General features: G+C 40.2%; 1 protein-coding gene across 3 annotated transcripts in view; it reads left to right on the top strand.

The window, feature by feature from the left end:
• rxraa (retinoid X receptor, alpha a) overlaps nt 1–22,741 on the top strand; it is a 168,160-nt gene that overhangs the window by 63,732 nt on the left and 81,687 nt on the right. For all 3 annotated transcript variants that reach the window (XM_085279112.1, XM_085279114.1, XM_085279113.1), the window contains exon 2: nt 17,534–17,647. In XM_085279112.1, coding sequence (XP_085135238.1) covers nt 17,534–17,647 — 114 coding nt within the window. The remainder of the gene's footprint in view (nt 1–17,533; nt 17,648–22,741) is intronic.

Raw genomic sequence — 22,741 nt, 5'->3', positions numbered from 1 at the left:
TGGTATATGTGGAGCAGATGGGAATCAGTGTGCTGTCTGGGAGAAGTAAGGTCAGGGGTTGTGGCTGGGTCACACTCTGTGGGAGAGGAGCATGCTCAGCAGAGATGACAGTGATTGTATGTAAGTGAGGGGAAGGGAGAGGTGATGGTAAGGGTGAAAATGAAAAAAGAAAAACAGATCAGTGTGAAGTCAGGGAAGAGAAAGCAGGAAGCATGTTGCCTTTATTTTGGTCCTGCTTCACTCAGTGCATGACTTTTTTCCTCATCAGCGCAGCTATTGTTAGTAACAGAGTTAATTGTTAATTGATCCAAAGAGTGATTAAAAAGAGACAGCTAATCTCCGTCTCTGTGGCACACACACACTCACACACACACACACTCACACACATATGGACTGTAGAGAATGAGAATGGATGTTTATTGCAGGATCTAGTGGATGCTAAGGTGCCGTGGGGGCTATTAAAGCCCTCACTTAAAAGGGACTATCAGGGAACAAAGATGTGTGCTGCTTGGAGGAGGAAGGGGTAGAGGGGCTGGAAAAAGAGAGAGAGAGAGAGAGCGAGAGAGAGGCCAGGCAAAGAAAGCAAAGTCCTTGGAAGAGTGAGCAGAAGGAGGGAATAAACAGAGTGAGCACATCTGGATTGCCTCAGCAGCATATTTGTGCAACATCTGGAAAAATTCCCTGGAATTTAAGGCTCCCCTCCTTTCATTTAATTTTTTTCTGCTTTTAACTTCTTCTGTGTCCTTTTTTTTTTTTCTCTTCCTCTTTTTTGCATCTTCAAAGTCTCTTACCTTCTTGCAGCATGCATGTAAATACTCCCAAAGTAATGCATGTAGAGCCCTTGTAGACTTTATAGCTGCCCAAATTGGGCCCATGTGACCAACTCCCCTTTGTGCTGAGCTGGGCTAATTAAGTGGCAGAGAAGTGAGAGGGCACCCGGCTGTGGATCCAGACTCAGGCCAGACCTGCGCCAAACACAGCTCCTCATAAAACTGAGGAAAAAGGAAAAGCATTCCTCCACTTTTTTTAAACTTTTACTCGTAGTGCTTAAAAAAATACCATATATATGTATATAAATAAAAGAACTAGCGCACTTTTCTGATATAGCTGTGAAAGGGCCACTGTGTGTGATTACAGAAACACAAACGGGCTTTTGTTATTTTTAAAACATTTTCTCTTTATTTTTTCTTTTCTTTATGTGGTTTGTTGTCATTGAATAAAAAATACGAAGAATGATTTCACAAGCCTTCCTTTCAGATGTAGTATCCCAAGTCGGCCCGAAAGACCTTAGTATTTAATCAACGCCTCAACTTGCTTTATATCACTTAGTTTTCACAGAGTCTGCAGTGCTCTGTTCAGCTAAGAGGCCCTTACAGTACATTACAGATGCACAACCAGGCTTTTGTCTGTCTCCTCGGTGAGATCACAAGAGCGGTTCTCTCCCCTCTCATCACTGGTGAAGCAAGCCTGTGTTCATTAGTGATTAAGATTCAGATGGGCTCTAAGCACCTTCTGTCTTACCTGAGCAAGGCTCCTCATGGGTCGGCAGCGCTGACAGGAAGGTAGCTCTCTTAGAGTGCAGAGGAGAGCACAGAGGTACATGCTAATGTGGCAACTGTGCTGATCAAAAGGGATGCATCGTTGGGCTCCTTCTGATGGGCTTACTTATGCGGGGCCCCCTTGAGAGCTACAGTATGTACAGGCAGGAACAGAGCAGTGATCAGTGAAAGAAAGAAAGGAGGATAGAGGAAGAGAGATGGTGAGTGGAGGGGAAGAAAGAGATACTTATAAAGAGGGGGGATAAATGACAGGCATTTCATCCTTCATCAGGAAAGATGAAGGGAGAAATATAGGGAATACAGAGCAGTTAGCCTCCAATCAGTAAGGTAATGAATCAACATAGTCTTTGACTGAACATTTCTCAGTTTTAGGCCTTGGAAATATCATAATTATTTGTTACAGCTATTACAATCATCTCGCTCAGCCTGTTTTTATGTTGATCTAATTTCCTTTATTATCTGGTGTCTGACAGCAAATACGCTGTCAGTCATTTGTGTTTCTGTGAGGATTGTGATTTTGTGTTCTTTTTTCTCCTCGACGTTACTCTGCAGCTGAGCTACATCTTTCTGCCTGGCTGAGCTGACAAGTTGCACGTCCTTCTAGGAATGCTGATGTTGATGATACTAGTGTGTGTGTGTGTGTGTGTGTGTGTGTGTGTGTGTGTGTGTGTGTGTGTGTGTGTGTGTGTGTGTGTGTGTGTGTGTGTGTGATGTTAGCTTACAGTGCATTCTAATACTTATTTTAAATATTGATATCATTTCATAGTGGAGGAACATGTAAAAAAAAAGGAAAAAATAGAAATGTAGTGAGTTTAGTTAGAGGGTTGTGCTTTCTTTAAAATTTGAATCTAATGGCCGGAGGGACCGAGGATTATTGGATATACACACTACCTTGACATCAAGCTACACTAGAAAACATTGTCCACGTGCCTTAAGGCCATTGTATTTACACACATCTCTGTGTGGTCCTGCAGAATGACCTTGTTTTGGCTTGTCCACTTGCCCATCCTTTGATCCAAATTAACTTTGCTCCTTTGGACCCCAGTTTTTGAAAGGGGGCACCACTGCTCAGCGCTAAACAAATATGACGGTCTGTCTCTCTTGGTCAGTAATTGTTATTTGAGATAAGAGTTTTTACCCTGGAAGGCAGATTTAGTATTTTTGGAGCAGTCTTGCGCTTCACTGGCTCATCATATCTTGTGCTTTCTGCAGGTAGACATGCGAGTGAGGTCATCCATGGCATTTAGGTAGCTTCCAAAAGGTGCCTCTCACCTATTAACCTGGAGCTCCCCACGCTATCAAAAAAGGGCTTTGTTCTTATTGATGTCGTTTTTTGTGCACCTTAGGGCCAGTGCTTAAGCACACATACAAAACACGCACACGGTAAAACTGCAAATAATTCTTTTAAGGTTAACCAGAGAGTTTTACTTTTACATCATAAATGACTCTAATATATACACCAAGTCAAATGATTGTTTAGATTTGGGGTAAGTAATTAGTTATAAACCTTAAATTCCAAGGCTGTACACGCTGTGAGGTGCAGAGCTGTGGAAACATAAACAACGTCAAAATAAAATATTAGATTATATCTTGCAGTCTTATTTAAAAAAAATTCAAGCAAAAAAACAAACTCTGATTTTCTATTCTAGTATCCCTGTTACAACTAGTGAGTTTTTGTGTAAGAGGCTTAAGCAAAGCTAAATTCCTCATTAATTTGTTGGAAATTATCAAAATCTAAAAATAGATAATTACACTTTGTACCATTTCACTTTATTTAGAAAGAGAATTTAAATGGGCTGGCACTTATGAAGCACTTTTCTACTCAATTTGAAGTTCTAACATTCACACTCTCTGATGGATCAAACCACCAACCTTCTGAAACGTCTTTCTCTGTCTCCTGAGCCTCTGCTTCCCCAAATATTTGTGTCAGATATGTCACAGATGAATCATTTATTTGCTGTTGTTGTAGGTCTGATAGAAAATGCACAGCGCTGGGCCTCTGACCTCAAAACCTGAGGGTCAAACCGATCAGAGCCAAAGGGGCACATGTTGTTCTGGATACTGGTGTTACATTACATCACATTGATTGGCTTTCATTTGCTGGAGAATCTCCTGTTAGACAGGAAGTGACAGATTTCAGTCCATTGACCAGCTTTTTTCTCTCTCTCTCACACCCACCCACACGTATACATACACACACACACACTTATGTTTCCGCTGTGTATCTCCTCTTCTCAACCGACCACAGAGTCACAGTGAATGAATGATTGGTATTCCACATACTGGGCTTCAGGGGATTGACTGAGCTTATGGCCAGCTTAGCCTGCAGTTCTGTGCTTGATTGGCAGCTGCAGTTTCCTCAGTGGAGTAGGGTGGATGGATGGTGGTGGAAATGATGGGTTGATGGGGTACTAGTGACATTTTGCATCTTGCGACATGCCATCCTGCATTACTCTATAAATGTCTCACTCATACTATTGCATTCAGACAAGCTCCGAGTAATGATGATGCCAGATCACTATTGAAAAGCTTAATTTGGAGGCTGTTTTGGTCAGTGAAAATTTCACCAATTTTTATTTCCACTGTTAACTTCTTAACCTTCTTAAATATTATGATTATGACTAGTTTTGACATTTTCTTTTATTACTTTTTTTGTGGCATCTGCAATTGGTTTGCTAGTGGGCAATCACTTTGCTCTTATTTTGAAAGTTAAATTACCTCGACCCAGCCAGCCCCTACCTGCAGCCGGACCGGGTTCCTGTTGTGCCGACCTGCGGTGGGTAGGGATGGGTATCGTTTAGGTTTTATCCGATACCGGTGCCAAATCGGTACTTTTGAAACAGTGCCGGTGCTTAAACGGTGCTCAAACCGGTGCTTAAAGAATGGAGAACACAAAATTGGTCCAAAAACCTCTCATGTTCAGCTGGTTCACCAGGCCATCAGACTGCTGAACACGTCATAGACACCTCAGCTTCACTACTGGAACTTTAACATTATGCACTCCATACTGTACAGTAATGCCACTGTTTTACACATGTCTCACTCTGTATATTTTATATATTTTATTTATTGTTTACTCTATTTAATTTGTAAAATATGTGTACACACACACACACACACACACACACACACGTAGGAAAATATTTAGTATACACATCCAGAAATGCATATACTATTATATATTGTACATATATTTATTAGTTTCAGATGTAGCCATTCTTGTATTTTGCTTGTTTACATTATTGTATTTTGCACAACTCTGTTGCTTGTGAAGCTCGCACACAAGAATTTCACTCACATGTGCTGTACCAATGTACCTGCACATGTGATGTGACAATAAAAGTGATTTGATTTGATTTGATTTGGTTTTTGTAAAAAGATAACAATGTTAGCCTTTTCTGCAGCTATAGGGCATATATGGTATCACTCTTGGCTGGAAGCAGTGCATAAACAATGGAAAAAACACAAACTTTGTCCAAAAACCGCTCATGTTCAGCTGTTTCCCTCTTTTTCTTTGGTCATTTTAGCCTTTTTGGCCAGGGCGAAGGGAGTATCTGCCATCAAACAAGAAGACAGCCGCATGTAGCTATGATGATGTTTGCTAGTTCACCTTACATGCATTAATTTAATAACGTGGTTAGCCTACTCAACGTAAATTACTCACGCAGAGAAGAACGGCTGCTTCATCCGTCATCATTTCTGCTACACTGGCAGGGCTAGGGGCCAGGACTCTCCTCTTCGTGTTTTTGGGTATGTTGCTAACTCCGGGTCCGATAACAGGCACCACACCGCAGTAGATGCGCTCGGTGTGAGGTCTCGCAGCAAGCTATCAAATACAGTGCATTTCTTGGTTTTTGGGGAAAAAAAAACGCTATGCGTCGCCAGGTGTTTCATCGGATTTGAGGAGTTACCTCCTTTGACAGTATCAGCTTAAAGCACTTGTTGCAGGCTGCTGAGTTTGCATCTTTTGCTGTGAAGTCCAGCCAGACTTTTGACCGCTTCGCCTTGGGCATTTTTAATGTGTAGCTCTGCATAAAAGAACGTACGTACCTGGCCCTGCCTACTATCCTCGGAAACGTAAAATGATTGGCTAGAAGTGTATCACAGCTCAGGAAAAAAAAGCACCGAAATAAAGCACCGAAATGTGCGCTGCTTTTCGGTCTGGTTACTACCGTTTATGTCAGAACCGGTGCCATCATGGCACCGGACACCGGTACCCATCCCTAGCGGTGGGTGTGCCTCCTTCTGCACACACATACATGCAGGCACCACTAGAACGGACCATGCTGTTTATGTGGTGTGTTTTGCATTTAGCCTTTCGATAATATGAGTATGAATCAATATATTCCTCAAGACCTCGTGTTCAGGCTTGCTGGCACACTTTTGCTGTCACACTGTAAGTGGTTAAAATACGTGACATCTTTGTTTTTGTAACATTTCACTGTCCTTTGCATTTACCCAGGATAATGGGCAGTGTATGTTACAGCCATTAGCCTGTCACAATGGAACCATCTCCTGCTGGAACCGTGTCCCCTCCTGTTATGATCATTTTCATGCTATCGCAGGCTTTCGCTTTGTTTCCTGTCTCAGAGGGAACGGCTCGCTCAAGTCTTTAATGCTCTGTTTTTGTGCTCATTGAAAAGCCTCGCTTCCAACCAGCATACAGAGTAGCTACACACTTGCTATGCTGAGCCTCATTCCCCCATGGAAGAGAAATAATTTATAAAATGAAATCTACATTTGTTGTGTAAATGACCACATGCTGTAGGATATTTAATCCTGCCTGTAGTCAATCCCAGTCATGTGACTTGACCTAGTTCTCTATGCCTCCCACTGGCTGTCTCTCCCCTTTTTCCTCTCTTTCTCACTTTCCTTTTCTCCATTGACTTGCTCTCCCATTGTTTTTTCACTGTCTGTTTTTCACTTGTTTTTGCCTCTTCTTTCTCATTTTATCTCCCAACTCGTGGTCCATCCACGTGTTGGCAGCTGCTCCTTTACATGACTGATCCAGTGACTTGTCTTTTCCTTATGATGTGTTAATATCTTGTAACAATGTAGCTGACAACTTTGTCCTTGATTATGGACTTAAAACAAACCAACTTCAAAAAATGAGACATTTCTCATATAAAAGATGTGACGCCAACTTAGAGTTATTACTGAATTTATGACTTGTCCTTGACAGCCTACTAGAGTTTTTACCAACAGTTTTTTTTCTTTTTCATTTAACTTTGACACTACAGGTGTGTTGGAAACACACTTTTCTCCATGTTTTCTCCTTTTTCTCTGTAAAAGCTAAGTTGAACTGTACACTTCCATCTGCCCTTAAACAGTATCAATAAGCTTGTTCTCCATTTGATTGTCATGCACGTGCATGCAAATTGAGGTTTGTTTTCTTATTCATTTGTAGACATTTTGTGCGTGTTGTCAGTTTTACCTGTGCTAAGCTAAACATTGCTGTCAGAAGCTTTTCAAGAGAAAAAGGAAAGGGGTGGTGTTTTTATTACTTTTCAAACAATACCATTTAGATTGGAGGATATGATAGATGGATAAACTGACACTTATCTGGATGAAAGCGTAATTCCAGCCAGCTTGGCATATCCTCAACTGGAATGATTTGGTTGCCTCTTGGAATGTGTGGCATGCATCTGTTCCTGAAGAGCACGAGAGATCACTCAGGCTTTGGAATAATACTCCAACCCATAACAAGCCTCGGCTGTTTTACTCACTCATGGAGCACTACACACTTTACATGTCACTGAATGCATGGATATTTCCCATGTGCTCCAGCTTCCTTCCAAAGTCTAAAGACATGCATGGTGAGTTAATTAGTGATTCTAAATTGCCAATAGGTTTAGCGTGTGCTTGGTGGTCTGTCTCGTTCTGTTAGCCCTGCAATAGCCTCACGACCTATCCAGGATACACTCCACTAATGTCAGCTGAGATCTACAAGCAAAGGAGTGCAATCAGTGGGTTGACCTACCAAGTCTGAAATGACGTCTAGAATTAGAGATGAAGCACAGAAAAAATTATGAATCGCATGCAGTTGTGGTGCTTGTGGCATGAATGTAATATTTTTCTATAAAATGTAATAAAAGTCATTAAGATGAACCTGTTTGCAGTTGAGAGTAAGCATTTGACTGCTGAACCAAAAGACTCAGCAAGGTTGGGTTCCTCATAGTATTTCACAAGTTTTTACACGTGTAAAGATCCAAAGAGCAAGTTGAGATCTTTAGCCAGAGCTTTCCTGGAAAACTGAACCTTTCCAGGTATTTGGTAAAGATCAGAGGATTACTTAAACCTTTGGTGGAAAATCAGTTTCATTAAGACTTTCCAAAGTTTTTATAACTGTTCATATATGAGCACAGACTCTATTATATACTTATAAATTATATATTTACATATAAAATGTATGCATGAATGAAGAACTATGATTTGCTATGAGTTTTCTGGTAATTCCAGTATATGTGCATTTTTGCGTTTCCCTAAGGTTCAGCACACTTAAGGTATGTCCATAATATCGGACCTGATGCATGAAGGCTTATACTGGAGAGAGCCCCGTTGTCTCCACTGGTTATTTTGGCCCAAACTCTTCATTCCAAAACTTGACTTTTCTCCATAAGCACTCTCTTCCTGTCCAATTCTTTCTAAGTCCAGCTTGGGTCTTTCTGAAATATTGATACTGAATGAGAAGTGTATATTTTAGAACTGATTTCATGTTGAATTGAAAGCCTGGACAGGATTATGCAAGTGTTTTTTGTTTTGTTTTTGTTTTTCAATCTGGAGTCATCTGACCCTAATGGAGCTTTCCTGTCAAAAAAATCTGGAATCAGTATTGCTGGTTTTATAATTTTCCATTCATATTTAATGGCTCCAACGTAAAGAAGCATTTTAGACAAAGAGTGCACTTTATCCTTGTCTTTGAAACTGTCTTGCAAGTGGTCTGCCTTGTGTAATTCTTATTCTACTGTATTATGAATTTCACTGGTTTTTTTTATTGTTATGCTGGTTTTTGGTCCACACCCATGCAGAGCAGCTGGAGCACCAGATGTTTTTGTTTCAAGTTTTGAATTATGTACTACTTCACATTAATGTATTTCACATAGGAGACTCAGTTTCTCAACATATGTATGTATTTTTTTGTTATTGAAGTATTTATGAAATGTTGCTATAACTTATTTTTTAAACTGATGTACTTATTCATGAGGGTCTAAAAACCTCCAAATTACCTTGTGTGCGTGTTTGTTTGTTTGTTTTTTTAAAATGCTTTTATAGCAAATTATTTCACTGATGATTAAGAAAAAATGTGAGGACGTTGTACAATCTTTTGGTTGTAGGTTGGTAAAAATTGAAAATAATAATTTCTGGATTGTTAAAGGCTTTTTACACAGTCTTGTGAAGCATTCCACGTGTAACCTCTATTATCAGTAATTTCAGAAGTAAAAGCTTCTTCTAGCCAACATGAAAACACTAAACTTTTCGCTGTTGTTGAGTTGGTTAGAATTTGACTGTGTCAGCTCAAATGAGACTGGAAGTACCAATAACGGAGAATGAGAAAATGCTAATGTAAGTCTTGACTTAAGCAAGCGTAAAGCTTGATTGTTGAATCTGGGTCAGAGTTATAAAACATATTGTTCAGAAGAGAAGAATAGATGACGTCTGTGGCAGCACAGGTCCTTCCTTCTGTTTTGACCATCGTTGTTTGTACATGTTTACATCCTCGGCATGTGGGTTGAAGATGTACTAGGCTGAGGCAACAGGAGGTGGTTAATGGGAGACTGTGTGCTCCTGTAGAGATGGAAGCGTGGGCGTGTGGAGACAATTTAGCAAGCTAACAGGAAGCGTGTTCTGGGACCTTCCGCTAAGACTCAGGCAGACAGTGAGTGGGGCACAGGTCGCTACACAGTACCACACCTTCATTTTGCCAGAGAGCATCTCTGTTCAGCTGTTGGTGCGTTAGATTTTCCCTGCAGAATGTTCATCTGTGTACCATTGTAACCCAGGTCCCACATAACTATGATAAAAGCTAGAGTGTATCATAAAATGAAACTGGGCTTGAGTTTGTTGTATTACTAATTTATACCAATACCTTCTGATTAAATTAATCTGTATTTTATGCAAAAAATGTATCTCAACAGTTATTTATTTCTGAAGGGAAAAAAATAACATGAAGGAGAGTCACTCTTTTTTATGAAATGAACTAAAATGCAATTAACCAATGTAAAAATTAGTGCATGGGATAAAGATTTTCAAAATAAAACACCAGGTCCCTTAAGTTCTAACCGTTCTTTCTTTCATAAACAAAACTGTTTCCTTACACCTTTTAAAGTGGAGAGAATTTCACCTTTTGAATGCATATGGGTACCACTAAAACAGTTCTCATCAACTTAAACAACATTTGTACCAGTGTGCCTTGACACACACATTTACTTGTCCAAATTAAACCTGAAGAATCGTATTTGTTGGCCTCAATGATAAACCTTAGATGCAATCCACAATGCGATGCCTCACGACATCTTCTTCGGACATAGCTTGTGTCCGCTCCCACAGGTTCAGCCTTTACCACTCATCGATTTTATTACCATGAACTGCTTCTTTTTTCAATTTTTTTTATACAAAAATCTGAATAATTTCAGCCATTTTTTTACATTACTTTCTAACATAATTTTCTTTGATCACTCTAAAATGTCAACTATGATAAGGAAAAATAAAATCGAGGCCCTGAACTTAGGCCAGAACCGTGTCCAATTGCAACTATTAATCACAGCTAAAAATAGCACTTTTGATGCTACACTGAAGCCGTGCAGAGCAGGGTGAATACTGCAAAGTATGGCCTGAATTTCCACCCATGATCCATTAGAGGAAGCACATAAAACAAAGTTTTATCTTTCCCTTTCTGGTGCTAATATTTCACAGCTGAGAAAGGGCCAGTGTGTGCTTTGCCAAGGGCTGCTGGTGTGGGCAGATAGTCCGTCATGTGAACGGCTACTGTAAAGATCAGCAGAGGGATAGTAGATTTTTAAATGCTTCCTTGTGTCCTTCCTGCGTGAAAGGAGCCTCTTTTACCCTTACAGCTTTTTTTGAGTCCAATCACACAAATTTGATTAGAGTCGTTTGCCCAAGGAGCTACTCTGGCTGCTGGGCGGCAGTGAGACCTTTGTTCCCCTATTTGCCCTGGAGAAAGGTTCTGACGTACACAAGTAGCCTTTGAACCCCCCCCCCCCCCTTCCCCTCTAACCTCATTTACCACACTCTTAGTTTTTCTTCCTGCCTCTGTCTGTCCGCTCATCAGAGGCCTTCTGCTGGCTTCATCACATCACACTAAGTGAAACCTAGAACTCTTAGATGTGAACATGAACTGCTGCATTTGTGTCCTCTCTGCTAAACACTACTGCTTTGGGATGTTTTATGCAAAAATAAAAGAAGGAAAGAAAAGAAAAAGAAAATTGCACATGCCTGCCTGTTGGAAGCTTTCAGTTAAGTTTGAGTCATTCTATAAATATATTGGCAAACAATGCATGGCTTTTATTTTGGGTCTTTCTGCAAACTTTAGTCCTGCAGAATTCAACGCAACAAGTAAAGAAACATAAAGCAGAGTTGCTGCTTGTTGTGTTGAGCTCTGGTTGAGAGTTATGTGCAGACAGTGATGCACATTCTTATCAGCATGACTAGCAAATGTCATGCCTTGTGATTATAAGGTCGATATGGAAGTAAAAAAGCAAAAGTGTTCTAGTGCAACACATTTAAGAGCCAACAAGGTGGTGTAGATTGTAGTGCACACTCCTCTGCAAATGTACTGGCAACCAGCAGCTGTTGGACTGGTGGTAACTGGTTAGAAACCCTACTGAGTGGTCAGGTGAAATGGAGGCTATGCCTAAACACTTCCATCTGTCATTTGCGTTGAATTGTCACACAACTCTTGTGTCAGAACATTAAAGTTTATGGAAGGAAAGTATGGCATATATTGAGAACAACAATCAATCCAACAGCTTGTATTGATGGAGGTGGTGGGTTTGATTACTTGTACCCAAATTATGTATAAATGAAAGGACAAATAGATATGTCAGTTATTGCTTTTGGTTTTGTTGCTTAACATTCCAATACCAACTAATGCAATTACCTGTATATTTACCTTTCTCTATTGATTAAGCAAAAGTTTTTTCCGTCAATTATATTTAGAGAACAAAAGTTATCAAAACTAGAAAAAGGCTATAGGTTATAGACAGACAGGCTTCTCAATAACAGCCCTAATGTTACTGTTTTAAAAAAGGTCATTCATGTCAGTTCTACCTTTTCTATAGAGGCTTTGCAGCTTCGAATGTGACACCAGGGCAGCTTCATTATCCTGACTGTGTGAAAGTGCAGACTCAGTTTCAGACAAAGTAGGAAGGCATGTTGTTTTTTTTGTTTTTTTTTTTTTAAGAACCGTTACAGAAAGGTGCTCTTGTTCATTTCAAAAGCACCTCAGTTTAGGTCTCACAAAACACAGTCGCTTAATAAGTCATTCAATAAAGCTGTCCAGTTAACTTTTTTTATTGCCAGTCCAGACCTCAGCAGCAGTTGGTTTTGTGACTCACAACTTAAAAGTAAAAAAAAAAAAAAGGTGTTGCAGATTTTAGTCGCAGTTTTTTCTTTTCTTTGTTGTTGTTGTTGTTGTTTTTCAGTTATGATTAATAAACTTCCTTCCAAAGGTAGTTTTGCTACAAATAATCTAGGCTTGTTGTGGCTGAACCTGAAAATTATGTCTTCCTGCCAAGGTCTTCACAGGTCTGTGTCAGCAGATTTTTTCTTAACCGTTCATTGTGACTAAAATAAGCCTCATAATCGGAAGGAAGAGCAAGTCATTAACCTACAGAATCTGCAAATTTTTGATTTAGATTTCAGTTTCTCTGCTTATAAGCCAAATCAGCACTGATAAAAGGAACTTATTGTTTTAGGCTAGAAATTAAATACATAGCAGAGGCCTGCAAATCCTACAAGTGTGTGATAAGGTCTTTCACTGACCTCTGTCTGGTTTGGATACTCAGGGACCCCTGAGGTTTCACTAACAGGGGGATTATATTCCAGGGAAGTAGGAATTCCTCTTATATGTTTTTTCTCCCCAAGTCCACTTGAGGTCCTGCTAAAAAGGTGCATGTATAGTGCCTGTTCAGTCACCAGACGGTTAGACAGGTCTGCTCAGAAGCCTGCATTCACTAAAATGTACCCACTTGGACCCAAATGGGCGCTTGCATACTCACGAATGTGGAAAGTTTAACACCTGTCTAACGTGGTCGAAGCTAAGGTGAAATTTTAGCCCAGAGGTAGTGTTTCTGAAACTGAATGAGGGTGTGTAATCAATACAGAGAGGCATGTAAAAACAACAAGTGCATTATTTCCAAGTTTGTAAAATATGTCATAGCTATTTTTTGAACAAGCATCCTGCTATTATCAGCAAGTAGGTATGGCTTCTAGAGATCATTGATTTTTTTTAAATTTTTTTTGGCTTTGTTGTCGTAATAGATCTGCCCAGACTTTGCTCTGGCTGAGATAAATGCAAGTTTAATGACATGTTTTTGCACGGCTTCCTTCTTCAAAATAGATTTCATCTAGTGGGAGACAGTTTGCTGATGAAGCAAATACACGCAGGGACAGGCTGATGATCAACAAATAAGGGCAGCATTCCTGTCATTTCTGAGAGAAATGCTTCACTCAAGAAATGTTTGATTATCAGTGGATGGATCCTGCATCTTATATATCTAAACAGATGGGGGAAAAAAAAGATTTGCGTCTGTACACAGGATTTGTTTTATTGAATGGTAACTACAGGCATAAGGAGGCGATGTAGGTGGATGATGGAAATCAGATGAAAGTAAATAGCTACGCTTGATGTGTGTCATTTAAAATATAAACACAGTGTGTTACAGTAACCTCTGACATAGTGCTAACATAAGACCGGGCCAATTAATTTCATGATTAATTAATAAATTAAAAAAAAATACATTTATATCATGAGCACAGAAAAATAAAAAAAAAATTTAGCTTAAGGTGGGGCTTAAAAATGGGGATTTTTAAAAATCAATAAACCGATGTAAGACAAACAAAAAAAACAGAAGGACTTGGAACAGCATAATCAGTGTAATTGTATGCTATTTTAGAATTCAGTAAAATACATATCTCAAGTACATGTCGGCAAACACAATTGAGCAGTTGAAATCTCCTTCTGTGCATGGAGGTTTGAGGCCTCCTTCAGCCGAAGGTGCCAGTCATGATGGTAACAGTAACGGTTGATGGCCCCCGCTGTCCCATCCTTCCAAGCACTCTATCAGGATCTTAGCCCCTGAAGTCCCATAAAGGAAGGGCTTTTTTATTGCACCTTGGAGATGCATTAGCGGGCCAATGAACTTTGACCTTGGGCTTGTTCACCCTGGCAACATACTGTAGGACATGAACAATCCTTACTCTTCAGGAGAATTCAGCTAGGAACCCTTAAACTCATAAATGCTTGAATGCATTTTCTTCAACAGGCCCCAGTTTGTGAGGTCTTGTAAATTCTGGAGACCTAGTCATTTGTTTATCTGCAGTAAATAAAAAATGTTCTTAAATGAAAATGCTGCAGATTTCACCTTATCAGTGGGTTTTGTTATAACGCCACATTTACACACCTTTGTTTCATTAGAACCTTGTCATTAAGCCTTTCTTTTATTAGCTTTATATCAATAAAAAGCCCTTCTTTCATTAGCAGAACATCTCAAAGGCTTGCCTTCATTAGCACAAGGTTGTAAATGCTGGATGGGATTTCATTAGCAGGCTGTCTTTAATGAGGAAACTCCCAGCGTGTTTACATTGCCCTGATCCCCCATGATGGCTGGAAAGGATAATGCCGATTGGCTGTTAAAGGAAGGTTTTGAGCTTGTCCCTGGAAGATTGGATCATGCAGTTATTAAAGCCAATGAGATCCTTGCCGCTTAGAAATGAAGTGCAAGATCAAACACTTTAGTAATCAAGATCCTGCTTGAGTATATGAACTAAGGCATAATGATGCAGTGCTGGAGAAGATTTAATGACGAGACATGTACCAACCTTACCTTTTACAACAGCAGGTCCGGAACCTGCACATACATGTCGTACACTTTCATCAAGTCCTTCAGGGTTTAAAATGTAAAGCCCTTCACTCAAAATGATTTATCGAGCCAACAGAAAGAAAAAAAAAAGACGGATTCCTGTCAAATGTATCATTCTTGAAGTATTTTTACAGCTGCCAACTAAACATTTGATGATTCATTCCTTTTAATTATGTTTTTGAGATTTAAACTCAAGTTTTTTATCAGCAGCAACGTAACCAACTTAGTTTTTCTTCCTTCTTTTTTTTTCTTTTTTTTTTTTTAAACCATTTTTTTGATATATGGTAGGTGTTTTTACAATACACATTGAGGTTTTGAGATCATTTTCAGCTTCAAACGAATTTTTCTCTCTTTTGTCTTTACCTCTTCCTTATTCTGTAGTGAAATTTCAGATTGCTTTAACATTACTTTGTCTCGTGGGAACATTATTCCAGTGGATTGCTTTCAGAGTAAGGCTTTTTTTTTTTTTTTTTGTGGGAGGTGGGTGTTGCTGTCTCCTTAGTTTACTCCTGACTTTGGAAAAGTGCAACTTGACTGGGAGGTAGGGAGGTAGGTAGGGCTCATATGGAAATTCCTTAATGTTTAGTGACATTACTCGAAGCACTATACCATGTGTCACTGTTTGGCCTCCAGCCCCTTTCTTCAACCGGGAGTGTGTCGTGTTTTTGAAGAACTTAATTTGGCAAAGATGGGAAAAATATGGTTGAGTATGGCAGAACTATTGTGTTCCGAGATTCACTCCCTCCCCCTCTCTTGCACCCTTCTTCTCCTTCTCCATGAGTCCTGACACAGTTCCTTCTGAAGAACTACTCTTGTGTGTATGTTTGGTTAAAAAATGGTGTGGTTGATTCATTTTGATGTCCTTCTATTCAGCTTGGAAAGAAAAGAAAAGTCATGTTAATTTATTTCATAGTCTACAATAGAATATTCTTATCTGTAATTAATAATGCCATAAAAGTGATTTGAGTCACTGTGTTAGGGTGGTGATGAGATGGCTTGCACAAATATATAATCTGGTATATCATATTGAAATGATCTTAACTCATACTTGGCTTCCAAGCTAAGAGTAAAAGATTTAACTGCATTATGGTTTGGACTAATCCCATTAAATTGACAGCGCACTTACAAATCAGAACTTACACACACACACACACACACACACACACACACACACACACACACACACACACACACACACAGAGTCTGTTAGGGTATTGTTTTCTGAATCGCAAACATTTGATTGATCCTCATCCAAGATGCCTGTAATCTTCATGGTTCCCATAAAGCGGGGCTCGGGACTCTTTGCTGTTATTTTAAGATGACATTTTCCAACATCTGATGACAATGATATGATGCTCATTAAACAGTGAAATAAGTGATATGCGTGACACGAGAATAAACGGGCTTTATTTTAGTTTCATGTGTTCCTCTTTGCCTGTTTTATTTAATTTGTGATATTCAAGATGACCTCAGTCTGTCTCTTTGCTCTGACTGATCCAGACTTGAATTATCTTGCCAGTCCCTGAATCATCTGTAATACTAATGAATGTGTCGAATAAGAAAGCCCCACCTGCTCACATGTCCATATGATTGCACATGCACTTCCACATGGTACACCCTTAAAAGCAGGAAAAATAAATATCAGCATCTCAGACAGCTTATCATGGGGAACTAATTCAATATCTCTTTGCCTGTTTTAAATGTCATTCTCTGAGCTCATCTGGAGTGACATGTTTTTCATGGTGGTAATAAAGGAGCTTTATTGGGCTCAGACAACAGCGATGGGGAGGGCTCTTCCGCTTGCTGCTCTTGATGTTTGCAGAAAATCCAAAAGTCCTCCTAAGGAGTGAATAAAGTTTGGATTTGCAGAGGTCCTCTAATGCCAATAAGATCTGCTTGAGCTACCCTGTCAATAAAGATGGAGCGACTGCTTCTCTGCACACACAGGTTTTCCTTTTGGCTGCGTTGTAGGTGAAGCAAAATACCACTCATATTCCACTTTCAGTCCATTTATAAGAAATAATAAAAAATGGTATCATCATCAATCATAAAGGTTAGTGCTACTCAGTCTGGGACATTTTTGTAATTTGATATTAATAGATTTGTAGTTCTTTAAGCTCCATCATGAACCTCCTGTATTCTTCTCTATTTTGTTTTAAGTTCATCAAATTGAGGACTTTGGGATAGTATTAGGGTTCTATAATTCAGGACAGATTTCTCCAAACATTGCTGTTTTGAACAATCTAGATTTGTTTGTTGAGCTTTTCTTTGCTGGATGATGTCAGTGACTTGTGAGCACTTGCCTGGAGGGCATACAGCATCCTCAGTTGCCTTATTGTGCCAGATAATGGCTTCCCTATTGAAAATGACCACTGCGACCCCTGAGACAGACAGTATGACGGCCTCCTCCATCCCCTTCAGGCACCCCAACTTACTCTGGCATGTTGACCACACAGAGCTACTAACCTTAGTGCTGTGCCCAAAAGCCTTTTGCCTTTCCACAAACCAGCCCTAGCCAGCGCTCTGCAGGTTCTGTCCACTCTGTGGAGCCTTCAAGGCTGGATACAGACATACAAAACTCATGGGCAGTGAGCTGGCTCAGTGCCACAAGAGAGGTGTTTAGGGTGATGTACACCTGATTACAAATTTTATTATTAGTAACCTTTATTTAACCAGGAAAAGTCCCATTGAGCTTAAAAACCTCTTTTTCAAGGGAGTCCTGGCCAAGAGGTGACAAAGCTATACATTTTGAACAGTATGCTGGTGCTGGTGGTGGCCCAATCACTGTAATGTCAAAGTTTAATCTGCTTTATCATCTTCTCCATATTCCTCCTGTCTTTTGTGTTTAATTTCTCTGTATTTCTTTCATTACAGGGTTCTTGAAGCCCCAGTGCTCTCTAGCTCCTCCGATGCAGCGAGGTCGCTCAGGTGACGCTTGTTCCTGTTTTAGTGGTGTGTGCCCCCTCCATGACCGCCGTCTATCCTCAGGTAACACCAACTTGTTAAACTTCTTGTTGATACTATGTTGCTTTGTTCTTTTGTTTGATCTTGGGGAAAATATGAGGGAATACACTGTGCAATCTAACAGGTAAGAAGTCATCTCCAAACCTGATGCACATACATGTATACGCCTCACAACCTCTGGTTTGAGGTGTGGCTCGGGGACCCTTTCAGGAGGCAGTGTTCCGTCTGGTTTTTATGATTAATGGTGTCTTTGCATGTGGAGCCCCAATGATGGACAAGTTAACAGAGGTGCTCTGAGAATGGCCCCCTTCCTCCCACCATCTCAGTCGGCCCTCTCAGACAAGCAGAGGCTGACATCAGTGGGTATTCTGAACTGAACTGTCTGGTATGTGGCTAATGAATAGGGGTCCAAACTGTGCAGAACATGTGGTTAATGCTGATACATTTATCATTCCATCCCTGAGGCTCCCTCATTCAGCATTATCAGTGCTGTTACCAGCTGAGCTGCCTGCCTTGTGATGAGAGCATGACTTGTGTGCTAGGACAAAGTCACTTCAACATACACTATAAAAAAACAAACAACCTCTGAGAACATCTGTTTGATTCTTCTGCACAAAGTAGAAGTGTTCTAAAATCGAAATCTAAAAATTTTTTATTAGTTCTGAAACAATTTTCCTAAGCAAAAACCTTTATTTTTTTAGCCTTCTGTTGTTGGAGAATACAAACATTTTCTGAAAGAAATCCGTTTCCTTTTAGAAACAAATTAGCTCAGAGTTTTGATTATTTTGTTTCATTTTGCACTGAACTGCAAATTAATCATAATTCTTTCCTGTTTTGTTTGATCCCCCCCCCCCCCTTTTTTTCTTATTAAGTGCTCTCAGATGCATCTGAGGAATTCATTTATTGAGGTGGTATATTGGATTTAAAAAATAACGAGTAAATCTTATTAAACATTCGAGAACTGTTGATACGTTTTCAAAGCTAGGGAAAACACCTCATGTCCAAAAACTCAAATAGTTCTATAATCAGTAAATTTGTGGGTTTTTTTTCCTTTTTAAGGATTACCAACACAATTCGAAACAAAAAGTTCAACGCTTTGAATCATAAGTTTTGCTTAACTACAAAATCTGATCAGTCTTGTTGTACAATCTGTGCGTGATAACCAAAGATAGTATCCATGCATGTTTCTTTCAAGTCTGCATCAAAATTGCCTTTAGGACTTTCCACATTTTAAATCGTCTTATTAAATCTGACAGTGATCCAAAAGAAGAAAAGATGCAATCCAATTTAATAATAAGATTACACTAATTTTATTCATTTCTTTGTCTTGTTGTAGTTGTTACTGCAGTAAACGTTTTCCCTTGAGAATGAGACACATTGTTATCCTTGAAACACTGAAAGGGCTCAAAAGACGGGAAATTTTGAATGGAATAATATTGTTCATGTTGTATACAAGATTTATACCTCAATGCTTGTGCAAATTGTGACCTAAGCTTTGTGGGTTTTGTTGTCCATCTGCATGCTATTCTCATATTATTGTATTTCTTAAATGATGCCATGCAATTTAGAACAAACAGTCACTTTAACTCTTGAGGGAATGCTTAGATTTTCCTCATAAGCAGTCAAGGTCACTGTCACCTCATGTCTGTCACACTCTTGTGCAAACCACGAACGCCATGGAGAGAATTTCATTACACCTGGCATAAACGTACACCATGTGCTAAAAGGTAAACGGGTTTGAATTTGGTGGTTAAAGGTCAAGGTCACTGTGACTGCACAGTGTTGGCAGTATTGAATAAATTATAGGTGAATTCTTGCAAAATTTTACACTGCTAACTATTAAAGTAGAATCTTGAAGAGATGGTATTTTATATCCAAAAATTCACTGGCCAAGTGTTCACGGAGGGAGTCTGCGTCTTGTTTTGTTTTTTAACCATAGTTTGTGTATTTATTTAAAATATTATTGGTTTTTATATTTTTTTCAAAATCAATAGTAAATCTTAACTGTCTTCTTTTCTCTTCCTGCTCTGTGAAGGGGGGAGAAAATGAGAACCCACTACCCTCTCTTTCACAGGCAAATACTTTCATATGGACAAGTTTCAGCACGATGAGGTGCACAGTTATTCTACCAACCTCGCCCCCATCTTTGTGTATTTTGCAGAGTTGTCTTGATTGATTGCAACATATTTTACTGTCAGAGTTTAATAATGAGGGTGGATGTGTTTTCCGAACAATTGGGACCATCTGGATAAGTTGTGTAGTCTCACTGAAATATGTTAAAGGTTTTACGTCTTTGTGTTGTGGCTATTTTAAGACTGGTAGGACACCAGGTTACAAGTAACATTAGATTATTTTGTCTGTGTCAGACTCAGGGGCAAATAGAGAAGAGAGGAGGAGTTAGGGGAGTGAAGTTTCTTTTCTTGTTGCTATTCTCGCATGAGTTGTTAAAGTAAATCGGTGGTGTGTTAAGCAGCCAAGAGCACTGGATACCTCCAGAGAAAGTTACCTAACTGTTAAGTCATAGCAGCAGAGGGGTGGCTAGCCGCTCTGGAGTCTAAGTTTATAGACTCTGTAATAATCTGTGGGTCTAATTATGGAATATGTTTCTATAAATTCACCAGTGCCCCTAGATTGTGTGATTGTCTTCCAATCATGATGTTCCAGCTGCCCAACTATGGCCACAATGACAAGTTGCTGTGGGGGGCGTGAGGCGTGTAGGGGTGACCAAGCAGCAGGTTTCTGGGAAGGCTTGCGAGCCTCGCCCGGGGGAGCTGTATTCAGCAGTGATCTGCTGAACTCCGGGCAGCACACTGATGTGGCTCGGCTCCGGTTTCAGTGGTTTTACATTGTTTGGGCTTTTCAAAAACAAACTTTTACTGGAAAGGGACCGTGAGAAATGTAGTATTCAAGACCTCACTTTTCCACAGGATAATGTTAGAAAAAAGGCAAAACATTTAGGGCCTCTTTTCACTTTTTTTTCTGTTGCTTTTTAATGAGAACAAGAAGTCATGATGGGATATTTTTTTTTCTGTTTTGGAAATGTGGTGCATGAGGTGAGCGAGTGTAAAAGAGAGACAGCATTGAAAACAGAGCTTTTTGAAAAAGGCCTTCACAATGCAAGCCTTGTGCTGTGATTTGGTCTGTCCTCACCAAGCTGAGCAGAGGAATGGAAAAGATTATCCGCAGGAATGTCTGGGGTGCCCTCAAACGGAGCAGGCCTCGTGACTGGCCAATGGGAGCGAGGCCTGTAGAGCGGCGGGCTAATTTTTTCCTGATGAACTCAGCTGCCTGTTCCACAATGCAGTCTGATTGCCAGGGCTGAACTCGCATATGGTCCGTGTTTGGAGGGTCCAAATGACAGGACCAATTCTGCCTGGAGAGAAAAGGGGGTGGGGATGTTGGACATAGATGATCACGACTGGCTCCCTCTCTTGTTATTTCATTAGTTCTGGATGTGACTGATGCACCAGAAACTCAATCTTGAGTATCCGGCACTACCTGCAGAGATTAACCCTCCAGGTGTATTGTTATCTTGTGATTTCTAACTCTCTATTGATTATGTTTTAATAAGTAACAATTACACATAATACCAAGCAGCATTAGTGTTTAATGCAGCCCTGTTTCATTGCAGTGCCTCAGAATTATCTCACTGCCTCACAAATCCTGCCAATTCATTTGGAACCCGTTTTCTATTCTGAGTACATGGAAAGAGGCTTCATTATCCCTCCACTTAGAACCAGCCCAGCGTAAACTGTAGGGCTAGTGACACAGCTCCATCTCCTTGCAAGAAATATGTGTTTACTTGCTCATTGTTTTTTCTGTGTGTTGCTTTTCAGAATTAGTTCTGCAGAAATACTCCATGTGGTGGGCCTCTGGAGAGAGGCAGCATGTGTTTGTGGACCTTGTGGTCACACAGCAGGGTTTTAGAGTAGCGGTTGGAGTGGGGAAGTGGGGTTAATGTCTAGTTAAAGTGGCTCCCGGCTCCTCATATTTCCCATCGTGGGGTCCTGAAGAGGTGAGGAGGGTCATGGGGAGGGAGCTCGTTAGCCTCAGTGTGCTTCGTGCTCCCTGCTCTCTAATTGGCTGGCTGGAGTCAGTGCTGTTCCCGGCTGCTTCCTGCTAGGTCAGAAGCCAACAGGGCTAGAAGTAACTAAGCTGCAGTTTATGGGTCCTGAACCCCATTCATCGGGACAGACAAGTTATTTTTATATTTTTAATACACAAATTCGAAGAATCACAACTCATCTCATGCTAAGCCCAGTTAATTTCTGCGTGTTTTTAGTTGTATGTGGTTTACTTATAGCCAGAGCACTGGTGTTTGTCCTCACTACGATAAGAACTGCCAAACTTTAGAGTTAATTAGATGTTTGAGTTTTTGTGTGTGTGTGTGTGTGTGTGTGTGCGTGTGTGTGTGTGTGTGTGTGTGTGTGTGTGTGTGTGTGTGTGTGTGGATGAAATGCAATACAGCGAAAAATATCACAATGTTAAGACTAAAATATAAAGAAACTAAAATTCGCCAGATAGCTAAATAGATTCTGGTGTTAAATTTAATTCCCACGATTAACACCTTAATTAGTTGAGCCATCAGTTCCCCCATAATTGATATTTATGTATTGATTTTTGTGATAGGAGGTTTGTGTGTGTGTGTGTGTCCTCACATTTGCCCTTCATGTTCTTTTTGTATTGCTCTCTAATAATCTCTCAGCTAGTCCTTTTATCTAAGGAGGATTCACTAAATACTGTCCATCTGGTCCCATGGGATTCCCTAAAGTGACATGGCCCCTGGTGGCCAGCTGCCACAGCAGCTAGAATGCATCTGCAGAGGTGGAGGTCTCTGTGCTGGTACTGAATGCCATCCGCAGCCATCCTCGGTGGGTCACTAGAAATCAGAGTGACTAAGCCTTTGATAACTCTCTGAGCCCTTAATCCCAGAGCAGCACCATCAGAGTGAAATGCTAGCTCATTGTTACAGCTCAGACCCATTGGTGAGTGAAAAGAGTGGGCAGCCGTGGACATGGGGGATGGACAGGAGTTGTCATATCGTCGCTGTGGTGCGGTCATTATCATCTCCACAGTGGAAATATGGGTGCTGGAGTTGAGGACTGGGAGTTGAACTTG

This window comes from Mchenga conophoros, linkage group LG7 (assembly GCF_057382185.1).
Source record: "Mchenga conophoros isolate Kocher_MC1m ecotype Shallow Benthic linkage group LG7, M_conophoros_male_GT1.1, whole genome shotgun sequence".
Taxonomy (NCBI): domain Eukaryota; kingdom Metazoa; phylum Chordata; class Actinopteri; order Cichliformes; family Cichlidae; genus Mchenga; species Mchenga conophoros.
The sequence above is the reverse complement of the archived record's forward strand: the minus strand, read 5'-3'. Positions and strand labels throughout refer to the sequence as shown.